This window comes from Phytophthora sojae (assembly GCF_000149755.1).
Source record: "Phytophthora sojae unplaced genomic scaffold PHYSOscaffold_2, whole genome shotgun sequence".
Taxonomy (NCBI): domain Eukaryota; phylum Oomycota; class Peronosporomycetes; order Peronosporales; family Peronosporaceae; genus Phytophthora; species Phytophthora sojae.
This window is the reverse complement of record NW_009258116.1, coordinates 5,987,950-6,011,510: the sequence shown is the minus strand read 5'-3', so window position 1 is coordinate 6,011,510 and position 23,561 is coordinate 5,987,950. Positions and strand designations below refer to the sequence as shown.

General features: G+C 57.2%; 9 protein-coding genes across 9 annotated transcripts; 4 read left to right on the top strand and 5 right to left on the bottom strand.

The window, feature by feature from the left end:
* Positions 1-2,702: 2,702 nt before the first annotated feature.
* Positions 2,703-2,987, top strand: PHYSODRAFT_437913 (hypothetical protein; the record flags this gene model as incomplete). Its single annotated transcript, XM_009521693.1, has 1 exon — positions 2,703-2,987. A coding segment is annotated over one exon (285 nt), but the record flags the coding sequence as incomplete, so codon positions are not given.
* Positions 2,988-4,298: 1,311 nt separating this feature from the next.
* PHYSODRAFT_296692 (hypothetical protein) lies at positions 4,299-5,272 on the bottom strand (the record flags this gene model as incomplete). Its single annotated transcript, XM_009521692.1, has 3 exons — positions 4,299-4,397; positions 4,457-5,082; positions 5,170-5,272. 3 exons carry the CDS (start codon positions 5,270-5,272, stop codon positions 4,299-4,301), a joined length of 828 nt encoding a protein of 275 aa, XP_009519987.1.
* A 739-nt stretch (positions 5,273-6,011) lies between these two features.
* PHYSODRAFT_353994 (hypothetical protein) lies at positions 6,012-7,946 on the top strand. Its single transcript, XM_009521691.1, has 3 exons — positions 6,012-7,420; positions 7,490-7,607; positions 7,717-7,946. Exons 1-3 carry the CDS (start codon positions 6,042-6,044, stop codon positions 7,852-7,854), a joined length of 1,635 nt encoding a protein of 544 aa, XP_009519986.1. The 5' UTR covers positions 6,012-6,041; the 3' UTR covers positions 7,855-7,946.
* A 105-nt stretch (positions 7,947-8,051) lies between these two features.
* Positions 8,052-9,592, top strand: PHYSODRAFT_539739 (hypothetical protein). The gene has a single exon (XM_009521690.1). The coding sequence runs from the start codon at positions 8,080-8,082 to the stop codon at positions 9,466-9,468; it is 1,389 nt and encodes a 462-aa protein (XP_009519985.1). The 5' UTR covers positions 8,052-8,079; the 3' UTR covers positions 9,469-9,592.
* Positions 9,593-9,638: 46 nt separating this feature from the next.
* Positions 9,639-12,734, bottom strand: PHYSODRAFT_486062 (hypothetical protein; the record flags this gene model as incomplete). The annotated part of the gene is made up of 3 exons (XM_009521689.1): positions 9,639-9,787; positions 9,863-10,255; positions 10,487-12,734. The coding sequence occupies 3 exons, from the start codon at positions 12,732-12,734 to the stop codon at positions 9,639-9,641; spliced, it is 2,790 nt and encodes a 929-aa protein (XP_009519984.1).
* A 300-nt stretch (positions 12,735-13,034) lies between these two features.
* PHYSODRAFT_554783 (hypothetical protein) lies at positions 13,035-14,673 on the bottom strand. The gene is made up of 4 exons (XM_009521688.1): positions 14,018-14,673; positions 13,712-13,937; positions 13,557-13,636; positions 13,035-13,471 (listed from the first exon to the last, which is right to left on the bottom strand). Exons 1-4 carry the CDS (start codon positions 14,663-14,665, stop codon positions 13,127-13,129), a joined length of 1,299 nt encoding a protein of 432 aa, XP_009519983.1. The 5' UTR covers positions 14,666-14,673; the 3' UTR covers positions 13,035-13,126.
* A 203-nt stretch (positions 14,674-14,876) lies between these two features.
* Positions 14,877-15,782, top strand: PHYSODRAFT_480235 (hypothetical protein; the record flags this gene model as incomplete). Its single annotated transcript, XM_009521687.1, has 1 exon — positions 14,877-15,782. The coding sequence occupies one exon, from the start codon at positions 14,877-14,879 to the stop codon at positions 15,780-15,782; it is 906 nt and encodes a 301-aa protein (XP_009519982.1).
* Positions 15,783-15,905: 123 nt separating this feature from the next.
* On the bottom strand, positions 15,906-18,883 carry PHYSODRAFT_485920 (hypothetical protein; the record flags this gene model as incomplete). The annotated part of the gene is made up of 7 exons (XM_009521686.1): positions 15,906-16,327; positions 16,403-16,781; positions 16,860-17,069; positions 17,140-17,205; positions 17,271-18,142; positions 18,213-18,519; positions 18,599-18,883. The coding sequence occupies 7 exons, from the start codon at positions 18,881-18,883 to the stop codon at positions 15,906-15,908; spliced, it is 2,541 nt and encodes an 846-aa protein (XP_009519981.1).
* Positions 18,884-20,035: 1,152 nt separating this feature from the next.
* Positions 20,036-22,960, bottom strand: PHYSODRAFT_478611 (hypothetical protein; the record flags this gene model as incomplete). Its single annotated transcript, XM_009521685.1, has 3 exons — positions 20,036-21,229; positions 21,283-21,406; positions 22,710-22,960. The coding sequence occupies 3 exons, from the start codon at positions 22,958-22,960 to the stop codon at positions 20,036-20,038; spliced, it is 1,569 nt and encodes a 522-aa protein (XP_009519980.1).
* Between the last annotated feature and the right edge of the window lie 601 nt (positions 22,961-23,561).

Here is a 23,561-nt window from a genome sequence, read left to right as displayed (position 1 = left end):
CGATGCCAGCGCCACGTCGTCGCTTTCGACGACCGAAACACTAACGCCAACATCCACATCACCCGCAACAACAGCTCAAGAAACCACAAGTCCTGCTACGACAAGGACCATGACAACAACATCCCCCGCGGCAACTGAGGCTTCGACGCCTTCGCCAGAAACGACAGAGGCTGCCACACCATCGCCAGATTCTACGGAAGACGCCACACAACCACCTCCAGATCCTACTGAAGATGCCACCCCGCCGCCAGAAACAACTGAAGATGCCACGCCACCTCCAACTGAGAGCGCTACTCCGCCTCCGGAGACGACTGAAGCAGCCACGCCACCTCCAGAAACAACCGACGCAGCGACACCGCCCCCAGAGACGACGGAAGCTATTACACCTCCCCCAGAGTCGACTGAAGTCGCGACACCACCGCCCGAGACGCCAACTCCTCTGGATACGAATGAAGCCCCAGCATCACCGACTCCAACAACCACACCGCCGGTCACCTCGCCTCCAGCAACAATAGCACCAAGCCCCGAAGAACCACCTGCTCCAACAACAGCGCCTGTCGTGGAGCGCTACAACTCGTCCACGCTGCCTCCTGGACTGGACTCGAGCATGCTCAACGGCTCGGACCTCGTCAATGTGGAGGTGACGGAGACGACACAGGAGGACGGCAGCACCTCGTATAGTTACGTGATTATCACAAAAGCTGGAGAGACGGTGAGAACCATTGTGCTGAGCCCCGAGTCCAGCCCCGCTACGAGCGCACCCATCGCTGCCAGCGCAGACACTACCAAGTCGAGCAGCTCTCTGTCGGATACCACCAACGCTGCCAAGTCTTCCAGTTACCTCGGACTCGGAACTGTCGTTGGGATCATAGCGGGGGCCCTAGTGTTCACGTTGGTGCTGCTTGCGTTCTTCATCCTGCAGCGACGACGAAGTAACAAGGACCGACCAAGTGATGCTTCCTCAGACGACATCTTCGTGCCGCCTGCTGTTGACAAGCAGGTCCGACTGCTGGAGCAGGGCCAAGCGATGGCTGAGACGGAGTACGCGGACGTGAGCAGAACGACAGCCAATTCCCATTCTTCCGGAGGCTCGATGCCGGACGGTAGGCGGCAACGAGTCACGTTGTGGGAAGACCCAGTGATTCTAGCGTCACGGATTCCCATCGACCGCATCGAGTTGGGGGATGTTATCGGCCATGGCGCCTTCGGTGAGGTGTATCGCGGCCTCTACCGAGAGCACGATGTGGCTGTCAAGACGCTGCTTCCGGAGAAGCGCAAGGATATGACACACATCCATGCATTCCTGTCCGAGGTGAGGATCATGGCAACGATGGAGCATCCGAATATCGTGCCGTTTATCGGGGTAGCTTGGGAGTCCCTGAGCGACTTGTTCTGTGTGACCGAGTTCATGACGGGCGGCGACTTACGCACGCTGTTGAAGGACTATCTTGCCCACGACGTCCCGCAAGGGATGGACGCTACCAAGATGCAGATTGCATACGAAGTGGCGTTCGCTCTAACGTACTTGCACTCGCTGCAGCCAGCGATGCTTCACCGCGACCTGAAGTCTCGCAACATTCTGCTGACGGAGTCTCTCCACGCCAAGATCACGGACTTTGGTGCGTCACGCATTCGGTCGGATGCAACGATGACTTCAAATGTGGGGAGCGCACTGTGGATGGCGCCGGAAGTCATGATGAGCGGGCATTATGGCGAGAAGGCGGACGTGTTTTCACTCGGAGTGGTGATTTCGGAGCTGGACACGCATGAGCTGCCGTACTCGCACGCCAAAGAGGAGAGCAGCAGCAGTGGACGATCTCTTCCGGATGCGGCTGTGCTTCAAATGGTGTCGATGGGTAAGCTGCGAGTCCGATGCTCGCGCTTCATGCACCTGGAAATGGCTCGACTCGTTGAAAAATGCGTTAGTGTGGACCCGGATGACCGCCCAACGGCTGCAGAGGTCGTCTACTTCTTGCAGACGGCAATCAAGAATCGGCAATACTGAGTGTTTGTGTGCATTGCTGCAGCGTACATCCATTTGTTTCTCATAAGTATTACGTAAATTGAAAACGATAAAAATTTCAGCCATCACTTTTTTGAACGATATCACTGCACATTATCGATTGAACCGGACCACTCAACCAACGGGAGACGAGTCCATGGACGGTAGAACTTCCTCGCCTAGCGCTGGGCAACAAGGCAAGACCCGGAACAAGCGTCGTTGCACTCAACCCGAGTGCACGAATCCTTCTGTGACCAATGGTAGGTGCTTCCGACATGGCGGGGGTACGACGTGCATGTTTCCAGGATGTGAGACGCGCTGGTCGACAAGGCAAGTGCTTCAAGCATGGAGGCCATACTCGGTGCACGATCCCTGGGTGCGTCAAAGTATCAGACAAAGGGGCTATGCTTCGAGCACGGAGGACGCAATGCGTGCTCGCACCCAGGCAATACCCTCATCTGAACGGGAAATGCAACGCGCATGGTGGGGTCAAGATGTGTTTGCATCCCGAGTGTGGCAAACGCGCTGTGTCGAAGGGAAAATGCTTCGAGCATGGTGGGGGAAGAAGTGTTCCGAGCCTGGTTGTGAAAGAAATCCTATCGTCTGGGCAAGTGCTCGGCCCATGGAGAGAAGTGCACGGTGCCTGGGTGTCCAATGCGATCGTATCGGTTGGGTAAATGCTCGGAGCATTGGGGGAGGCAAGAAGTGTATGGAGGCTGCGTGCGATAAGCTGGCTCAAACAGGGGGCAGGTGCTACAAGCATGGAGGAGGGACGCGATGCTCTGTTCCAGAGTGTAATAAGCTCGCGATAGCAAGACGATTGTGCACTGGGCATGGTGGAGGTAGGGTGTGTTCTCATCCAGAATGCTCGAAGCGGCCTCTCAAGGGAGGGAAATGTTTTCAACACGGTGGAGGGAGGAGATGTTCGCACCCAGGGTGCACCAACCAAGTGGTGACGCAAGACAAGTGTCGGGCTCACACCATGAGCCCGTAGTCTCGCTTTAGCGAAACAATTTTTATCTTTGTATGTGAGGCGATCCGCAGGAACAATTCCAGGAATTTAAGGTTTTAACTTGCTCGCAGTTTGCACTACGAATTGCTGCACTTCCGTCTACGCGTGGCGCACAACAATCAGTACTGTCGGTTCCTGATCGCCACTTGTAAGTAGTAAAGTAACTCGGCGGCCGTCGGTCGTTCCTGCGGATCCACACTCACGCAACGTGTAACAATGCGAATGATATCCGGATGCTTGAAGCTCGATAACCGAACCTGTAGCTTGCCCATCGACACCATTTGAAGCACAGCCGCATCCGGAAGAGATCGTCCACTGCTGCTGCTCTCCTCTTTGGCGTGCGAGTACGGCAGCTCATGCGTGTCCAGCTCCGAAATCACCACTCCGAGTGAGAACACGTCGGCTTTCTCGCCATAGTGACCACCCATCATGACTTCTGGAGCCATCCACAGGGCGCTCCCCACATTTGAAGTCATGGTCGCATCCGACCGAATGCGTGACGCACCAAAGTCCGTGATCTTGGCGTGGAGAGACTCCGTCAGCAGAATGTTGCGAGACTTCAGGTCGCGGTGCAGCACCACTGGATCTAGCGAGTGCAAGTACGTCAAAGCATAGGCCACCTCGTACGCGATCTGCATCTTGATAGCATCCATGCCTTGCGGAATTCCGTCGTCCAGATATTCCTTCAACAATGCACGCAGGTCGCCTCCCGTCATGTACTCGGTCATGCAGCATATATCGCCCAGCGACTCCCATGCTACTCCGATGAACGGAACAATGTGCGGGTGCTCCATGGTCGCCATGAGTCTCACCTCCGACAGGAACGCCTGAATGTGCATCATATCCTTACGTTTCTCCGGCACGAGCATCTTGATAGCCACGTTTTGCCCTCGGTAGCGTCCACGGAACACCTCACCAAAGGCCCCCCGACCGATCATAGCTCCCATCTCGATGCGGTCGACGGGGACCCGTGACGCCAAAATGACTGGGTCTTCCCACAGTGAGCTGCGGTGCTGACTGCTGTGCGGCATTGAGCTCCCTGTGGAACGCGAGTTGGCCGTCGTTCTCGTCATCTCTGCGTACTCTGTCTCTGCGAGGGACTGGCCCTGTTCAAGCAGCCACACCTGCTTGCCCACAACAGGCGAGTCCAAGACGTCATTTGATGAAATATCGCTTGGTCGCTTCTTGATGCCTCGTCGCCGTCCGATGAAGAACCCGAACAGCACGAGGATGAAGACGACGGACCCCACGATGATCCCGGCAATTGTCCCAATCCCCACCGAGCTAGAAGTCGTGGTGGACTTGTTGGCGTCCGATAACGAGCTCCCAGATGACGGAGTGGTCGAAGGACTCAGCGCGATGCTTTGCAGTGTCTCGCCTGTCCTAGTGATGACAACGTAGCTGTACGTCGATGTGCCGTCTTCTTGGGTTGTTTCGGTTACCTCCACTGTAACCAGTTCAGCGCCGTCCAGTAGGCTCGAGTCCACCCCGGGAGGCAACGTTGACGAGTTGTAGTGCTCTACGACAGGCACTTCGGTTGTTGTAGCTGGTTCGGTTGGGCTTGGAGCTGCTGTCGGGGACGTGGTGGCTCGCGATGAGGTAGATGGGGTCGGTGGTACGGTCGCAGGGGCTTCAGTCGTCTCGGGTGGCGGTGTCGCGTCTTCAGTTTGAGCAGGGGGTGGTGTAGCACTTTCAGTCGTCGTGGGAGGGGGCGTTGCAACCGGAGCCGATGTAGGATCTTCCGTCGTCCCTGGAGGTGGCGTAGCGACTTTGGTTGTATCGGGTGGTGGGGTTGCGCCTTCAGTTCTATTCGGGGGCGGTGTGGCATCCTCCGTTGTTTCCGGAGGTGGTGTGGCATCTTCAGTACTGGCTGGAGGTGGTGTGGAATCTTCAGTGCTATCTGGAGGTGGGGTAGCAGTTTGAGTCGAAGCTGGTGGCGGTGTGGCAGCCTCTGTTGTTTCTGGCGGCGGCGTCGAAGCCTCTGTCGCCGTAGGGGGTGTTGTTGTCGTTCTTGTGGTTGGAGGGGGTGTAGCAGTTGACGTGGTGGTGGAACCAGCGGAACCGGGGCCTGCGTAGTATATAGGAGGAAGATATCAATGCCGCTGAACAGAACCACCGATAAAACAAGACGCACGAAGCGATACAAGCAACTCACCGCTATCCTGTGAAGCAGTCGTGGCGACGTAGAGCAGACAGAAGAAGAGTACGTGGAGACCCCGGGCTCCGCGGCGCTGCTCCGCACGGCGACCTGAAGCCATCCCGCCTTTAGTTCTCGCTGCAATTGCAGAAATGGGAGAAGATTTCTCCACCAGAGAGCCAAGTGGCGCGAGTGGGTGAGAAGGACTCGCCAAACATAGTTGAGGCCAGTCCAGTCAAGTGCAGTCGATGCTCCGGAAGGGTTCACTTTTCGGTGTAAGTCGCCATAGTGGATATAGCGCCGGATAACAGCGTCTTTGCGCGCATAAGTCTCCGCTCTCCAGTGAGGGTGTGAGCCTCTCAACCATTTCTCACAGTTGACCTCAAGCGTCTTGCTCTGCTTTGGCGAGACGAGGAACTGTGACGACACAATCCCGCTCGAGGGCAGTACGTTGCAATGCTTGACTGCTCCTCGGCCGAGTGACGCGGCTTACCGTACCGTAGGGCAGCTCAGTCAGACATTGCGTAGCATACTGAAGCAGCGCTTGAAGGCGACACCATCAGCCTCGCGACGGCGCCTACGACATCAAACGCTCACCGTCTCCTGGGGCCTCCCCTCCGATTGAAGCAGCCTCGGCCGCTGCAGCCGGCGCGCGCTGTGCTGCAAGGCTGCAATTCCCGTCAAACAAGCACGGCAACTTCAACTTGCGTTGACCGATGCCGCTGTTGGCCTTTTGCGACCCGCGGGTCGGCGGGTCCAAATCCGCCCATACAAATCGCAAATCACTTCGGACCCGCACTTGAACTTGTCGAAGCCTGTGGAGATCCGACCGCCGTCACTTCCGATCGCGCTCCGTGGTCGTCACCTCCGTCCGTCTGCCGACCCAGACGATGCTGGCCTCCAGACAGCTCCGCCTGCTGCGCCAGCCGCTGCAGCTGCACGCGCGCTGGGCCAGCGCGCTGGCGGACGCGGCCGACGCGTCGCCTATCCTCACGCCGGCCGCGCGCAAGCTGGCCTTCAAGGACGAGCTGCAGCAGGCGCGCCAGCGGGCGCTCGAGGGCGGCGGCGCCCAGCGCGTGGCCCGGCAGCACGAGAAGGGCAAGCTCACGGCCCGCGAGCGCATCGAGCTGCTGCTGGACCGCGGCTCGTTCCGCGAGTTCGACATGCTCAAGTCGCACCGCTGCTCGGACTTCGGCATGGAGACGCAACAGTACCCGGGCGACGGCGTCGTGACCGGCCGCGGACTCATCAACGGCCGCCTGACGTTCGTCTTCAGCCAGGACTTCACCGTGTTCGGCGGCAGTCTGTCCGAGACGTACGCCGAGAAGATCGTCAAGATCATGCAGAAGGCCATGGAGCTCGGCGCGCCCGTCATCGGTCTCAACGACTCCGGAGGTGCCCGCATCCAGGAGGGCGTGGCCTCGCTGGCCGGCTACGCGGACATCTTCCAGCTCAACGTGCTGGCGTCCGGTGTGATCCCGCAGCTGACGATGATCATGGGCCCGTGCGCCGGCGGCGCCGTGTACTCGCCCGCCATGACCGACTACATCTTCATGTGTCGCGACTCGTCGTACATGTTTGTGACTGGGCCCGATGTGGTCAAGACCGTGACGAACGAAGAGGTGACGCAGGAGGAGCTGGGCGGAGCGGCCACGCACACCAAAACGTCCGGTGTGGCCCACTGCGCGTTCGACAACGACGTGGAGGCCATTCGCGAGATGCGTCGCTTCTTCGACTTCCTGCCGCTCAACAACAAGGAGAAGCCGCCCGTGCGCAAGTCGGATGACGACCGCAACCGACCCGTCCCCACGCTCGAGAGCATCGTGCCGCCCGACCCGAACGTGCCGTACAACATGAAGGACATCATCAACCAGATCGTCGACTCGTTCGACTTCTTCGAGATCATGCCCGACTACGCCAAGAACATCATCGTCGGCTTCGGCCGCATGGAGGGCCGCGTTGTGGGCATCGTCGCCAACCAGCCCATGGAACTGGCCGGCTGTCTCGACATCAACTCGTCGGTGAAGGGCGCTCGCTTCGTGCGCTTCTGCGACTCGTTCAACATCCCCATTGTGACGCTGGTGGACGTTCCTGGCTTCCTGCCGGGCACGGACCAGGAGTACGGCGGCATCATTCGCCACGGCGCCAAGCTCCTGTACGCGTACGCCGAGGCGACGGTGCCCAAGATCACGATCATCACGCGCAAGGCGTACGGCGGTGCCTACGACGTCATGAGCTCCAAGCACCTCCGCGGCGACATCAACTACGCGTAAGTTGCTGTCATTTCGTACATGGCTGCCATGTTGTATACTAACTCTCTTCGTACTCGTTGCTGCAGATGGCCGTCGGCTGAGATTGCCGTCATGGGAGCCAAGGGCGCCGTCGAGATCATTTTCCGCGGCCAGAACGTGGAGGAGAACACGGCCGACTACGAGAAGAAGTTCGCTAACCCCATGGTACGCTTGCTGTTGCTGCCGCTGTTTGTGTACCATCTCAGCGTGTCGTTGCGACTCGACCGAGCATTCTGTACTGACGGTGCACTTTCAACGGTGTTTTTGCTTGCAGGTGGCGGCCCAGCGCGGCTTCGTGGACGACATCATCGAGCCTGTGAACACCCGTCGCCACATCTGCGAGGACCTGGACATGCTGGAGACCAAGGACGTCAAGAACCCGTGGAAGAAGCACGGCAACATCCCGCTGTAGACTCCGTCGCCATGCAGCGGTAGCGCTCATCCGCTTTCCCCAGAAACTATAACCCGTTCCAATCTAACTCTTCAACGTCGTCTACCCAGTCTAAAATCCCCTCACACATTTTATAAGCACCTTCATGATCGCATACCTGCAATGGATACCTCTCGATTGCCGATCTTTTCACCACTTCCGCATTTGCGTCGTCCTGCTCACAAGACCATCACTCCCGCCCCAGCCATGGCCAAGCTCACGCTGTCCCCGCACACGCCGCAGACCGTGGGCGCGTTCCTGCAGTTCATCAACAAGAGCCCGTCCCCGTTCCACGCCGTCTACGAGACCGTGCAGGCGCTCACGGCCGCCGGCTTCCAGCAGCTGCGCGAGGAGGACTCGTGGAAGGACGCCGTGCGCCCCAACGGCAAGTACTACGTGACGCGCAACCAGTCGGCCGTCGTGGCCTTCGCCGTGGGCGGCAAGTACCAGCGCGGCAACGGCTTCCACGTCATCGGCGCGCACACGGACAGCCCGTGCCTCAAGGTCAAGCCCGTGTCCAACATCGAGTCGCAGGGCTGGCTGCAGGTGGGCGTCGAGACGTACGGCGGCGGCCTCTTCCACACGTGGTTCGACCGCGACCTGGGCCTCGCCGGCCGCGTCATCGTGCGCGAGAGCGACTCGAGCTTCCAGTCCAAGCTGCTGCTCGTGGACCGCCCCATCCTGCGCATCCCCACGCTCGCCATCCACCTGGACCGCAAGGTCTCGGAGGGCTTCACCTTCAACAAGGAGACCCACCTGCGCCCCGTGATCGCCTCGGCCGCGCGCGCCGAGCTCGAGGCCACCATGGACGCCAAGGACCAGCCCAAGTCCAAGCACGCGTCGGTGCTGCTGCAGCTCATCGCCAAGGAGCTCGACGTCAAGATCGACCAGATCTGCGACTTCGAGCTCTGTCTGTTCGACACGCAGGGCGCCAACGTGGGCGGCGTGCTGGAGGAGTTCATCTTCTCGCCCAGACTGGACAACCTCTGCTGCTCGTGGCTGGCCACGCAGGCGCTCATCAAGTCGCTCGACAACCTGGCGGACGACGAGAACGTCCGTGTGGCGGCGCTGTTCGACAATGAGGAGGTGGGATCGCAGTCGCTCATGGGCGCCGGATCCAACTTCATGCAGTCCGTGGCGGAGCGCGTGGCTCAGGGAGAGCTCTGCGGCGCTGCGGCTCGCAAGTCGTTCATGGTGTCGGCCGACATGGCCCACGGCGTGCACCCGAACTACTCGGAGAAGCACGAACAGAATCACCGCCCCGCTCTGCACGCTGGCCCCGTGATCAAGTACAACGCCAACGAGCGCTACGCCACTAGCGGCACGTCCGCCTTCTTGATGAAGGAGCTGGCTCGTCGCCACAATGTGGACATCCAGGAGTTTGTGGTGCGTCAGGACACGGGTTGCGGATCCACTATCGGCCCCATCCTGTCGACCAACACGGGCATTCGCACGATTGACGTGGGTCTCGCCCAGCTCAGCATGCACAGCATCCGCGAGATGTGCGGCACGGAGGACCTGGTCAAGTCGCTGGACTGGTTTACGGCCTTCTACTCCGAGTTCTCGTCCCTCGACAAGTGCCTCAAGACTGATTGAACCTTGTGCGCTGTTTGAAGTAGGAAGTAGCAAGAGCATGCACATGGCCGTCTTCAAGGTGAGAACCTGGATGCCCATACTTGTATTGAACGCTGGTAGGAATGAAAAAAAATTTGGAGAGTTCATTTCACGTTGTACCAGCGATATCTGTATGCATCCTGTCTAATAAGTTAAGATTTTCTGATCAATCGTGCCCGATTCTCTCTCATCAGGAACATCAGCGCACTCGTCCACAGTTCACGCGTAGCTTCCGAGTCAGCTTCCAGGTCCAATCGTCTGTCCTCGGCAACAACAGAGAAACACCGACTGAGCGCTTTATCTGTCGACATGAACCCAGTCAAACTGTGAGTGATCGAGTTCACCGACAAGGATCGTCATCTTACAAGCTGCTTACCGTCAGACAAGTGCTTCATGAAGGCGTATCTTGTGCGGGCTGAGTTTCCGGGCAGAACCGAGACCATGGAGGTCACCGTGATACCATCTTTCGTCAAGTTGCTCTTCTTGTTCAACGGCCTCCAGTATATCGCGTCGAAGTCTTTGGAGCACCATACGAAGCGCCGATGAGGATTACCCCACTGGCCGTACTTCTTGAACACGCCGCCTTTGAGCAGAATGCTCTCGAAGAAAGCTTTTTCCTCTTCGTGACGCAGAGGAACCTTATTCAGAGGCGATGGTGGTAGTGACGCAGCGCTGCTCGTTCGCAGGTGTAAGCTTGGACTTCGTGGGGGTGACCCGGACCGATCTGCGCTCGGAAGAGTTGCTTGCCGAGTGTCGATGGCGGATATCTCTAGAGGAGTAATAGCTTCTTTTCGGGCAGGTTTCTCCACCAACGTGGCTGGAATACTTTCAGAGGCTATAGCCGCTGGTTCAACCACGCGTTGTTCCTGTGCTTTGAGCTCTTCTGAGATGGTACAAGTGGCGAAATCGAGCTCCACCATCTTGGTCGATGGCTCTGTGTGGTGTCCGTTCAGGTCCTCACTGGAAACCTTTATTCGCTGCGTCGTGCCAACAGCAGTACTTTGCTCATTAGCAGCGATGGCGTTGCGAAGAAATGCATTGCGAACGAGCCGATCAAGAGCTTCACGGCCCCGTCCGCTGCCGTTCGGCACGCCTCTATCGTTGAAAAGAGTTGAAGAAGAGAACGGCGCCGAGAAGATCCGACGAGACGTATTGCCCACAAATGGAGCTCCTGTACTGCATACGATGGCTTCAGTACCGGTAGATATCCCGACTGGTGCTGGTACACTGGACATCAGCTTTGCGTCTGGAGAGCCCGGGTAACCATTAATGGTGTCAAGCGTCAGATAATCGGGCGAGCCCTCGTATCGCCACATGTCAACAAATTTGTTGTTGAAGGCCACACTGCCCGAGTAAAACTTTGTGGCATGCAAGGAAGTGGAGCCGTGGTTTTTTAGGATCTCCAAGACTCTTGATCGTGTTAGTCCTCGACTGAGGTGATGAAACACCCCCTTCACGCAGTGAATGGTTTTGAGAGTTCGCGTTTTCGTGAATGCAGTGAGCCCAATGCGCCCCAAAGCGTCAAGAAAAGCGGAGACCCCCATACACATGCGCCCCACTTGGTTTTGAGGGAAAGCGTAGGCCACAACGCCCTCGACACTTTCAAGGATTCGCTGAATCGAAGCTATTCCAGAACTAGTACTATTACCCGCGCCTGTTGAACCAGACACGCTTTCCGCTGTCTGCGAACTCGAGTCGTTGCAATCCATCGTCTGCGTCTTATCATTTCCGCCAGCAGCAGCCTCGAAAAGAGCTCCATGAAAGAGCGGACTTGAGCAGGATGCCAGGAAAACATGCGCAGCTTCAACACTCGAGAGTGGTAAGTTGGCGAAGCAAAAATCGTTGATGAACTTCGTATAGTCTCCATACGACATGTAGAATTCCTTCACTCCCGATGCGTTCAAGACGTAGCTCTTCGCGTAGAACATGAACATCTCAACCAACGGCTCGAGAAACTTCGAAATGAACGACACAATCTCGGGTCTCCGCAAGCGTTGCGTGTGCTGCAGCCAAGTGCTCGTCGGCCACCTCGATGCCAAAGGTAAAATATGGTCCATGACCAATCTCTGAAACAGCTCATCTTCCTCTTCGCTGTCGCACAATAGTTTGCTGGAACTGCAGTTAGCTCGATTCCCTTTGGTGTGGGCGGCTCGTGCGACCTTCACCAGCGCGTTAAGGAATTCCTCGTAGTTCATTTTGCCAGATGTCTGGAGTCTGCCTTTAGTCTCCGATGTGTAGATAATGTCGACCATTGCCGGTGTCAAATGGCCTCCGAAAACACGAGAGTCGCGCAGCAGCTTGTTAAACTGGTGGGCTTTCAAGCATTCTAGCTCCATACTATCCCCGTTAACGCAATAGAACGTAAAGATTCGCCAAAGTTCCTCGACTGGGTTTGAGGAGGGCGCTGATAGCGGTGGCTCCGAAGAAACCAAGTCAGGATCCGTTGCCGATAACGTCCGTCTTAGCGCAAAGGTAGATATCGATGGTTGAGCTGTTCTGCTGAGGCCAATGGGAGGTGGCAGCGATACCGACAGTGCAGATGCCGAGACTGCACGCCGCGCGCTTGGTCGTTTATCTCTTCCAACTGTGGCAGCGCTCATAGCGTCTTTCAAGCTGACACTATTAGGAGCCTTGGCCGCAATTGTGCCGCCTTTATACTCCAGAATGATCCCCTTATTGTGAAGGTCTTCAACGCTCATCAACGAAAGGATTTTGGCCTGCTCCGGCCACAAACAGCCCTCTCCATCTGCCAACGCGACTTCTCCACCAGGGATATTCCAGTACCGTGCTGCATCACGACGCAATTGCTGGAAAGTGTAATCGTCGGTGATCCAAACGTGAAATTCCTCTCCGGATGCTGTACTGACGCACACCTTCTCAGACGAGCTAGGTGATGGATTCATATTCGTCTTGGTTGCTCCAACTCCTGCTGTGGTTCGTCGCGGTGACGCCAACGGTGACGGTGCTGGCCCTCGACGTAGCTCCCGAATTCGCACCATTGGATAGAAGTACGCGATTTTCTGTGTGCCTTCCTGCCTCGCACTCACCGGCGCACCATCATCCAGAACAAACTGGAACTCGGCCGGGGCGTCCTCCACATTCTCCCAGATAAGCGTTCGAGCCTCAAGCAGCGTCATTCCGTCGTGAACGTCGATAAAGCCGATGACACCTTTCCGCTCTAGTGCAACTCGGACGATGTCTGTCACGTGGCGTTTGTGCGTACGCCCGAACGCCTCCGGCGACATCATGCTGCACAGCTCCAGATACGGCAGCTCCTAGCTCAACGGAACCGAGAAGCTGCAGAAAGCCTAGATCACTCAAAGCACTTGGCACCTTCAGAGACTGGGCCATCAACTGCAAGTCCAAGCACCAAAGCTCCTCCTTGTCTCACCTTCTGATTGCTCTCGAGGATGAAGCAAGCAAGCCACTAAAAATACGAACCGTATGATGCGCGCACCGCTTTCGTGAAAATAGCTTGGGGAATCCCTCCTGCAAACAACACGCAATGGATCCCAACTTTTCTTTGCACAACGGTGGACATATATGCTGAGTTAGTCACTGAGAGAGCTCCTGCATCTCTTCTCGTTGTTGAAGTTCCTCGCGATTTGCTGAAGGTTTAATGACGTTCTGAGCGACGACCTTATTCCTCCTTCTCCGTCGCTGCCGTCGCGGATGGGTACAGGATCAGCTCCTGGTCCTTGTCCAGCGGCTGGAAGAATGCCTCCACCTCCTTAGTCGTCACCTTGGTAATGTCGCGCTTTGACCACTTCGGGTTGCGGTCCTTGTCCACGACCACCGAGCGCACGCCCTCGAAGAAGTCCGGGTTCTCCATCATACGCGTGGCCATGCGGTACTCCATCTGGAAGCACTCAGCGCACGTCTTCACGGCACCCTGGCGCATCTGCTCCAGCGTCACCTTCAAGCTCAGCGGCGACATCTTCTTGAGCGTCGCCAGCGTCTCCTTGGACCACTCCGTGTTCAGCTTCTGAAGTTGTTAATTGCGTCCGCGAAATAAGTTAGAATTCCGCGCAATTGGCATCTTTCAGCGCAACGAGATGCATAGAACTCACCTCCAAACGCTCGAAGATGCCCTCCACTGTGTCGTTCTCGTTCAGCGCACCGAACACAGACTCAACCGTCTCCAGGTACTCTATAAATTATCAAAGCATCAAGTCAAGTCAGATAAAAAGCAACAGCACATTTGAAGAAAAAAATATCAACGTACCAGGGTCGATCTCCTGGAAGGCCTCGTCGGTCTCGAGCTCCTCCAGAGCCTCGTGGATCATCTCATCACGCTCTTCCTGCGGCACGTTGTCCGCGAACTCGAGTCCCGTGAGGTGGTGCACCAGCGTCTCGTACTCGCTCGTCTGCATGTAGTGGGTAGCGAGTCCCAGACCGATGACCTCGGGGCCCTTAAGGCGCTCGCCCGTGAGCGCAAGGTACGTGCCCAGCTGCATCACAACACAAAAATAAACAAAAATCACCTGTTAGTGGCGTCCTCTTCAACATCACGCGATCTTCCACCACTTACGCCCTGACCCTTGAGAGCCTGCGACTTGGGCACGTCGGCCACATAGTCCTCGCCCTCGACGAGACGGCGGCCCAGACGCGGCAGCAGGTACGAGGCGCCCACGTCCGGGAAGAAGCCGATGGCCGTCTCGGGCATGGCGAACACCGTCTTCTCCGTGGCCACCACGAACTTGCCGTGCATCGACAGCCCCACGCCGCCGCCCATAGTGACGCCGTTGAGGAACGAGATGATGGGCTTCTCGGTGGTCGCCAGCAGGTAGTTGAGGCGGTACTCGTGGCGGAAGAAGTCGAGCGCCACCTGGCGCGTGGCTGGGTCCTTGCCGTTGTCCGCGAGCGCGCGGATGTCGCCGCCGGCGCAGAAGGCCTTGCCTCCGTTGCCCGAGAAGACGATGGCGTTGACCGTGTTGTTGGCCTCGATCTTGTGCAGGCGCTTGGTCAGGTGCTGCACCATGGGGAGCGTCAGCGCGTTGAGCTTCTCCGGGCGGTTGAACTGCACGGTGCGCACGCCCGTGTCCTGGCCGTAGACGATGTCGCTGAAATCCGGCGTCTTGGTGGCGAAGCTGCACGCGGAGGAGCGCGAGGCCGCCGCCGTCGTCGCGCGCACGGGGCGCTGCAGCAGCCGCAGGCGCGTCGCCATCACTCGCTGCATCCTGGTGGACTGGTGACGAAGGCTAATTGGATTGAATCTTGACCGCACACGGCGCTTTTGTATGGCGTAAAGCTCACGCCGGACGCGAGGGGATACCAAACGTGTGGTGCCCATGCATTTCACGAACGGCATTGGTCAAAAGTACACCCAAGTTTCAACCAATAGACGGAACGTAAATCTGTGAGACCATCACTCTGCCAGTTGCGCGCACATGGAGACGGCGGCAGGAGGCGCGCGCGAGGACGAAGTGGAGCTGCTGGGGTCGTGGAAGGGCGAGCTGTATGAAGACGCCTTCGCCAAGCTCAGCGAGGCGGATCTAGGCTACGCTGCCCACGCGGCAGCGAACTCCGTGGGACTCGAGCCGAGCCAGCGCCAGGAGCAACCGCCCCCCACTCAGCAGCGCCCCCGACACGACGCGACCGCCACGACGCAGCGCTTCAAGCGCAAGAACTTTAGCAAGACGCTGCAGCTCCTGAGTCTTCAGCGGTACGCGCAGTACGCGCGCGACTTCGGCCGCCTCCCGGACAAGAACGAGACGCAGCAGCTCCTGCAGCAGAGCTACCTGCAGTTCCTCAAAGAAGGGGGCGCGCCCGACGAGCCCCGACTCACGTACGCGGAGTTCCTGAAGCTTATACGGAACCGACGACGAGAAATTAACGTAAGGGCGCAGCGCCCGCAAAAGCAGAGCAAGGAGGGCCAGGTGACGCCCAGGAGGATGGCGGTGCTCACCCCCGCGAAGAGGAAACTGCAGGAAGAGCACACCAAGATCCGGGACCTTATCGAGGTCATTGACAGGACCAGAGAGCAGGCGGGACTGATCCCAGACCCGCAGCAGAACCGGCGGCTTAGACCGCAACAGTCTGTCGTCGCGCAGGGCCACTCGCAGCAACAGCAGCACCAAACAGCGGTGGAGATGGTGATGGTGCCACCTCCGCCCATGATGGAGAGCTTGCCGCCCTTGCCACCGGATCCTATGGAGCAAATTGAGGCTATCTTACAGATTCACCAGGAAACGCGAGAAGTGCAGCGAGAAATTGTGGCGAGACTGCGATCCATCAGTCGTGTGATGAATCAGCACGAAGGCCACGGAGAGGAACCATCCAGTGCTAGTGTATGAAGACATGGTGTCGTGTTCACCTGGATGAGTGATTAATTTATAGTTCTTTGGGCTTATGTCCAAGATCGTAAGACAGTGTACGGGGCCTGTCCATTCTAACTTGTCGCGACGAAGCTGCTGGTTTTAGAAGCCGACGAAGTACTCGTCTCCCTGGCCGTCGAAAGGTCTGTCCTTAGCCCGGTTGCCGATTTCTCCTTCAAAGAGCGAGATGTCGTACTTGCCGTTGAGTGGCGGTAGATAAGGCGGCTCCAACTTCATGGCGTACAGCTTGTCCCATTCAATCTTGCTGAACCACGGGTGCTGACGAAGTTCTTGGTCACCGTTGATGCCGACGCCAATACGTTTGGTAGGATCTCCCTGAAGAAGACGACGCACCAGGTCGCACGCGTGTGGGCAGTTCTCCTGTAAGTGGAACGGGAAGTCGACCGAGTTGGCACCAGTGCGAATCATAGCGATGTTGCGGAAGAGTTGAGTGGTGTCGCCATCTCCAGTGCCAAACGGTGTGTATCCGACCAGCATCTCGTAGATCAGGATACCAAGTGCCCCTGGCCGTGCATACAACGGTGCTGTTAGCTCAATCATTCAGGCAAACTAGTCCTCATTTTGGCAGTGGCACGTACAGTAATCGACGGCGAGGTCATGGCCAGTGTTCAGCACAAATTCGGGGGCGAGGTATTCAAGCGTGCCGCAAAGCGTGAATGTGCGGGAGTGGAGCTCTTCGATACCGTCACTGTTGACGACGGTGAACGGGATTTTCTTTGCGAAGCCGAAGTCGACGAACTTCAGATACCCCTCGCGGCTGATCAGCAAGTTCTCCGGCTTGAGATCTCGGTAGGCGTAGTCGAAGCGGTGCATGTGCTGCAGTCCGAGTACCGCGTTGGCCGAGTAGAACCGGACGGAAGACTCGTCAACAGTCTCGATGAATTCCTCGTTGTGAAGAAGCGTGAAGAGCTCGCCGCCCTGCACCAACTCCATGAGCATGTACAAACTATTTGCGTCCTGTTATGAAAAACGAGAGAAATGTCAGTGGTTGGCAGTGCGGATTAATGTGCCGAGGCATAGCAAGACAGAACTTACTTGGTACGTGGCGTACAAGTCGACGATGAAAGGGTGCTTCGGAAGGGTCATCAGGACTTGCTTCTCACGCATCACTTGAACCTGTTGGTCTGATTCGATGATGTGAGATTTCGCCATAATTTTGAGCGCCATGGGTTGCTCTTGTTCGCCGTCCACTAGAGCGTGGACCATCACAACTTTACCGAACGAGCCTTCGCCAAGCACGCCCGCCTATAGAAGTGCACAAACCGAGTTAGCGTTTGAAGGGGGGAGTTTCAGTAGAGAAGGGGTTGGAGCGTACCACTTGAATGTCATCCAGGGTGAGAGTGCAGCTCTTCATGCGACCTTGCTCTGCCATATTCACGCGCTACAAAGAGACACGAAGTAGTTAGTCCTCGCATGTTTCTCACTATGGCCTCGCAATGGATTTACCTGTGTGAACTGGCGGGAACCTGATCGAGTAAGAGACGACACTTTGAGTCGCTGGCACTGTGAGCGACCGGCTGAAATGACTGTCGAGGTGTATTTGCCAGCCTGTTCGAAGACTTCACCACCGAACGTGTCGTTCGCCTTGAGCAAGAACTCTTCGGTCACAAGGTTGTTGTCGCCATCCTGCCGCTTTTTGATAAGCTTGACACACCCGGATTTGACGATGTAAAATGCCACCGCCGTATCACCCTGTCGGTAGATGCACTGCGAGTCCTGGAAAGCTTTGATCTCAAGCTGTGAGACAGCGTAGTCCAGGGCCTCTTGGGACTTGGTGGCGAACGCTGGAATCGTACGCAGAATCCGGATACGGCTGTTGCGGTCAAGTACGTCGGTGAGGGGACCAAGCATTGAGTCGAAATCCTGGCGCCCCATACTGAGGCACTTCACGCTTCCTTTGGCATAGATGCTAGCGTTGCGTGGCATATCGCTGAGCAGAGCCATTTCTCCAAAGTAATCAGAGGATGAGAGCGTGGCAAGCTCAGTCCTGTCGTGATACCCATCGGAGTTCTTGAAGCCGCGAGGGCCTTCCATCTGACAGGACACGGTGCCCTCCTCAACAATGAAAAACGTGTCACCCACGTCACCTTGCTTAATGATCATCTCATTGTCCGAGAAGGTTGAAGCTTTCATGACTCCTGCCAGCAAGGCCAGTTGTCTTTCGGAGAGACTCGCCAGAATCTCGACTTGCCGCAACCATTTTGCACGCTTGACGAGTGAATCGCTGGATGACCGGGCTTGCATCATACGGAATTCGTCACGATCCAAAGTCCACAAGATTGAGTTCGTCGCCGCACGCACAGTCGCAGCTCGAGGGGCTGTGAGCAATGCAAGTGTGGGTTAGCTCTTCGGTCATATCGCTGGTGGAAAATCTGAGGTGAGACTCACCGTCGTAGATGAGAGCGAGCTCGCCGAAGTGGTCTCCGCTAGACAGCCGACCGAGCACCGACCCGTTCACGATCACCTCAAGTGAACCCGATTGCACGACGTAGAACTGGTCGCCGAGGTCACCTTGCTTGATCACATTCTGCTCCGCGTCGACCTTGATTCTCTTCATGAGGAAAAGGAGGCGGTCCATCTCTTCGTCACTCGAGTCCGTGAACAGAACACACTGCAGCGCATTCTTGAGCATAGCAGCACACTCTGGTGTCTTCGATTCTGACTGCCGCTTAGGCATGACGTCCCTCGTTACATCCTGGAAAAAGTAAAAGCACACCACCACGATAGTCAGAACGGCCAACTGATAACGGAGAAATGACCTACGGTAGACGTACCAGGCCTTTCGAGTACACGACTTCGCGCTTCTTACGATGCGGATCAGACGCACGACGATAGAGTCCGCGGCCGTTGGGTGTCGACTTGGGCGCGTTGGGGTCTCTGGGGGCGTATGCTGTCGTGCAGATCTGCTTCATCCGCTCAAAGATGACTTCGTTGCCCAGGTCCCCGCTCGCCATTTGATCGTACTCCTGCTGGATCAAGGTGAACAAGGCGAGGTCGCCTCCAGAGCGCGGCGTCACCTCGCCATCGTCAGGCCGCGGCGTCGAAGCTCCTGCACCCATGGTGATCAATCAATCAGCCAGCCAGCCGCTTTCGCTATCTTGACTGAGGCGGGGGGTGCGAGGTGTTCTTTGGGGCCGACTTCAAAATGAACTCCATCGGGGGCGCAGAGCACCAGCGGCCGAATGCAGACGTCGGCTTCAAGATCAGACAAGTCTTTTTTTGGCGGCGGGTAAGGCAGCAGGTGGAGTTCAACGACAGTATTTATAGTCGAAGTTCTCTTTGAGAAAGTATGGCCATTGATGCCGACGTCCTCATATTCTGGTGAGGTGGACTCGCTTGCCAAGCGAATAGCAACGAAGATCGCCACGCACCTTACGCCTAGTGACCTACATGCACTTAAAAATAGCGGACAAGACGCTGGAGCGCACTCGCTTGTGATGCCTGCGTCGATTGTGTTTCGATTTTGAAAAGCGAAAAGCTTACCGCCCGACGTCTTGACCAAATAAGTACATGTCCTGTCCAAGCTTGGCTGAGAACTTCAAACAAAGTCCACACCGTAGAATCCGTTCATTTGTGAGGAATGGGTCTTGCCAAACTACAGTGGACGGTTTAGATAGGGTCGAAGTAGGTAATCTACTCTTGTGTATTATGTGGAGGGGTGTTGAGACCAAGACCTGGTTTGTTACCGCTCACCTTACATGTACAATAGACTTTCATCGTAGCGACTGTTTTTCCCCTCGGAACACACATGGTCTGAGTAGTACAGAACGACATACCGACTTCACAACATTTCACATTTCACAACAACCTACCACGGCACCTTTCATCAAACTCATTGAATGGAAAGAGCGAGAGCATGTAGTGATCTACAACGAGCTCTCATATTAGTTAAGAAAAGTCACGAGGACGCAATAGAAGAAATCAAAACCAACAGCTCCGAAGGTGCCGGCTTTAGTGTCCTCGGGCGCCAGTCGCATAATGATACAGAGACCCCGAGGACACGAACCAAAGTCTCGCTCGCTGACCCACATCAAGACGAATTTACCGCCAACGATCTCACAGCGCATTCGTTCTGTGCGATGTGTCAAGAGTTGCGCGAGGTTTACTTTGGGAGCTGCGTCTAACCGGTCTCGATAAAATGACCTGCTTCAGGATCTGAGGCTTTCGCTGCACGGATTTGTCCGGCCAGCTATATCTTGGCGCCATGCCGCCTAAATCCAGTCGCCTTCGCTGTCATCGCTGTCGTACTCGTCGTCGCTGTCAAAGAACGTAGAGCCAGACGACGACTGCGTGTTGGTTGTAGCGTTCGTGTGCACTGTCGGTCTTGCCACGGGCGCTGATCCATCAGGGAGCGAGTTCGAGTGACTAGAGTACGATCCGGACGAGAACTGGGACGACAGGCCTGACGAGATGCACGAGTCGTCCAAGGACGAAGACGAGCGCTTCTCCACCACGGTGCGTCGCTCAGGTACCTCTGCCACCGAGCCCATGGGCCTTGACGGCACAGTAGCCAGCGAGTGTCGTCCGGTATTGCCGTACTGCATCATCCTCTGCTGCTGCTGGTACTGCTGCTTCATCTTCGTGGGGGACGGTCCGCCCATGGACAGCGCTCGGAACGAGTTCCTCGCCGCCAGCGACTGGCGCACGTTGTTCATCTCCGTGTTGGCCGCCTCGATGGCGTCGCTGAGCTTGCAGAGCCAGACCTCCATGTCGCCGCTGTTCCTGGCCGACACGCGCAGCACGCGCCCGTTGTCGAACTTGATGTCCAGGCCGTTCTTGACCGTGCCGTTCACCTCCACGGCGCGCACGTGGCCGTAGCCCTTGGCGGCCGCGCCCGTGTCCTCCGAGTTAAAGTACGACAGCGCGTTTCCACGCAGCACGAAGTAGCGGCGCTTCCAGCTCTTGACGCGCGCGCCCTCCTTTTTGAGCCAACCGGAGTGCGCCACCTGCTCGCTGCCGTCCTCGCTCAGCGGCAGCGACTCGAGGCGGTCCAGCAGCTCCATCTCGTCGTCCACGTCCACGGGCTTGGACGTGCTGGCGGCCGAGAGCGTCGAGAACCGGTCGGGCGGCGCGAACTGCGGCGGGGCCGTCGCCGTGGCGTCCAGGATCATGTTGTACCACGAGCTCGTGGCCTCGGCCGAGGCCGTGTAGAGTTTGAGCACGCGCCCGCCGCGGCCGTGCACGAGCAGGCCGTTCTGGATGTCGGTGCTCAGCTCCACGGTGATGACCTGGAAGCTGCCCTTGGCCTTGACCGTCGGGTCCACCTTGGCCGTGTCGTAGTACGTCAGCTGCCGCCCGCGCAGCACCATGAAGCGCTTCTTCCAGTTCTTGACCAGCGAGCCCTGCTTGTACACCCAGCCGGCGAACTCGCCGTCGATGCCGCTGAGCGCCATGTTGTGCGTCGTCTGTGTCTTGCGTGTGGACTGTAGTGTCTTGTGTGTGTGTGTGTCCCTCCGACGCCTGGCTGTATAATGGCGGGGGGTGGGTGGGTGGGTGCGCTTTGGCTTCCTCGTGCCTGCCTGGGACGGAAAGGGGGGAAGCGTGGAATGAAGAGCAGGCGCCGTTGCGTGAGTCGCTTGGCACTGCTTGTCGCCCCTACCGCGGATCCATTTTCCAAAATTGGGCCCAATTTTGGCGTTGCTCAAAAAAGGGTGCGGTTGCGGCGTGTCTCGCTTGGCGTCAGCCAGCCTGCTGGTCCGTAGGTCCCTCGATGTGTGCTGCTGCCACCACAACACCACTCGCACAGATGGCTGACGGGAATGGCTTCCGCGCCGGGGGAGATGTCCCAATGCGCGGCACGAAATACCTGTTTGTGTAGGTATAAAGGTATCCGCTAAACTACGCGGTGTATCGAACATTTCTGCATGGCGAGAGACTGCAGTGGCTAAAAGACAAAGGTATGAGCTCTCAGCGAGTGCCTTTGCTTACAGCTAATGAAGATCTGCAGGTGGTGTATGTACATCCGCGACAGTTAATGAAGGGATAGCTCTGGAGTGACGGGTCCTTAAAATGGCGCAGGGTGAAGAGGTCTCAACGAGGATCGGAAGTGCGCCACAAACATGAATACTGTAGACACGAGGGAAGGCAGTCACTCACTGAGCACTGCATCGATGTCGTTGCGGGCACCACGCTAATGGCAGAAGGACAACACTTCATAGGGAATGTTTCTGCAGACGAGTGAGTGAGGTGGTCAGTTTGCCGGAAGTTGCGCACGTACTGAAGTCAACAACAGAAGATCGACAATAGGGAAGGTATTGTGTGCAACTGCTGTCCAAAAGCCATCAGCTCGAAGTCTGAGGGAGGCATAGTGAAGCAACCGGTAATAAGTGCCGATTCATGGACGTACGATGACTCATTTCGAGTCGTTTATCGCTCACACGAGCTTCAGCCGGGGCCAGACCATCGAATCGTTAGTAGCAGTCTTGATTTTTCCGCCCAGAGAGCTTTGGGCAAGGGCTGACATGAATCAAAAACGAATATTTTCTGCAGCATCAAACGCTTCTCAACGATGTAAAAACAGACAACAAATTGGGCATGTGCGACCTTCAAAATGGGTCGTTATGGCCGTTCTCTGCAAACGCGAACTTCAAAAATCCATTCAATTTTTGTATTCACAAAAGTCTCCGACCACATACGCCACTGCATACGAACGCACATATAATCGCACCCATGGCTTCACCATTATGGGGACTGCAGTGCTCGTGGTTCTCACTTGCTCACTTCAACGTGTTCGTCCGAAAAGTATATACACTTTGGGGCTGCATCACTTCGCTTTACTGTACCACCACCTCGCAGGCAAAAAGGAATTGAGTTTATATATTGCATGCATCCGCGAGCTGGTCCCGCATCATTTTTCCACTCAGCCGCCGCTGCGGACTGCTTCACATGACGACGCAGCAGCAGCCCTTGACGTCTTGCGGGTCCGACTTGCTGGGCGCGCGCATGAGCACCGTGTTCTCCTTCATCATGGCTTCCCGGCGCTCCTCCTCCAGCTCCTCCTGTAGCAGCTTCTCGGCCAGCCGCATGCGGCGGATGGTGCTGGTACCCGGCGCCGTGGGCGAGTACGGCTTCTCTGGGTTGTCCTCGCTCTCGCGCTCCTCCGCCACCTCGATGAAGCTGGCCGTATTGTCGGGCATGGTCTCCACCACAATGTGACGTCGGAACGAGCTGGCCGCATACAGCTCAGGCGGGCTGCTGCCCTCCTTGAACTCGCCATTCTCGGGCGAATCGCCCTCCGTCTTGCGCTCGTCACTGTGCGCCGAGGCCACGCTCGAATACGCCGGCGGAGCATCATCTTCACTTACGCCGATTGGGGCCGCGCCAAACAGCGAGCTGGCCTCTTCGTCCGTCACCTCCGTGCTCACCGCGCTCGCGCTCGCCTGTCGTTTGGCGAACTCCCGGTCCCTGACATTCCTCGGGTCGTCGTCGACCGAGGATCGGCCTTCCTGCAGACTCTTGCGCTGTTCCTGGGCGTACAGCAGCCCGCGCCTCAGCGCCTTGTGCCAGTCGTCGATGTCCACCTCCGACTTGCCGCCGACGCGCATCTCGCGCCCTCCTTCGAACGTCACCGCCAGCGTGAACGGCCGCGTGGGGTCCCTCCTGGCGCCGATGACCCGGCCGCCGCCCAGTCGGTCCGCGCCCATTGTGGCCGAGTACGTGAGCTGCGTGCCGCTGAGCACGAAGTAGCGCTTCTTCCACGTGCGGAAGTGCTGGCCCTCCTTCTCGAGCCAGCCCACG

Excerpts from the sequence above, each read along its gene's own strand:
- PHYSODRAFT_353994 (XM_009521691.1), top strand. The coding sequence starts at position 6,042 with ATGCTGGCCTCCAGACAGCTCCGCCTGCTGCGCCAGCCGCTGCAGCTG. Across the intron at positions 7,421-7,489 it reads CGCGGCGACATCAACTACGC|ATGGCCGTCGGCTGAGATTG; the intron begins GTAAGTTGCTGT and ends TCGTTGCTGCAG. Across the intron at positions 7,608-7,716 it reads AGAAGTTCGCTAACCCCATG|GTGGCGGCCCAGCGCGGCTT; the intron begins GTACGCTTGCTG and ends TTTTGCTTGCAG.
- PHYSODRAFT_539739 (XM_009521690.1), top strand. The coding sequence starts at position 8,080 with ATGGCCAAGCTCACGCTGTCCCCGCACACGCCGCAGACCGTGGGCGCG.
- PHYSODRAFT_554783 (XM_009521688.1), bottom strand. The coding sequence starts at position 14,665 with ATGCAGCGAGTGATGGCGACGCGCCTGCGGCTGCTGCAGCGCCCCGTG. Across the intron at positions 13,938-14,017 it reads AGGCTCTCAAGGGTCAGGGC|CTGGGCACGTACCTTGCGCT; the intron begins GTAAGTGGTGGA and ends GTTGTGATGCAG. Across the intron at positions 13,472-13,556 it reads GCATCTTCGAGCGTTTGGAG|AAGCTGAACACGGAGTGGTC; the intron begins GTGAGTTCTATG and ends TAACAACTTCAG.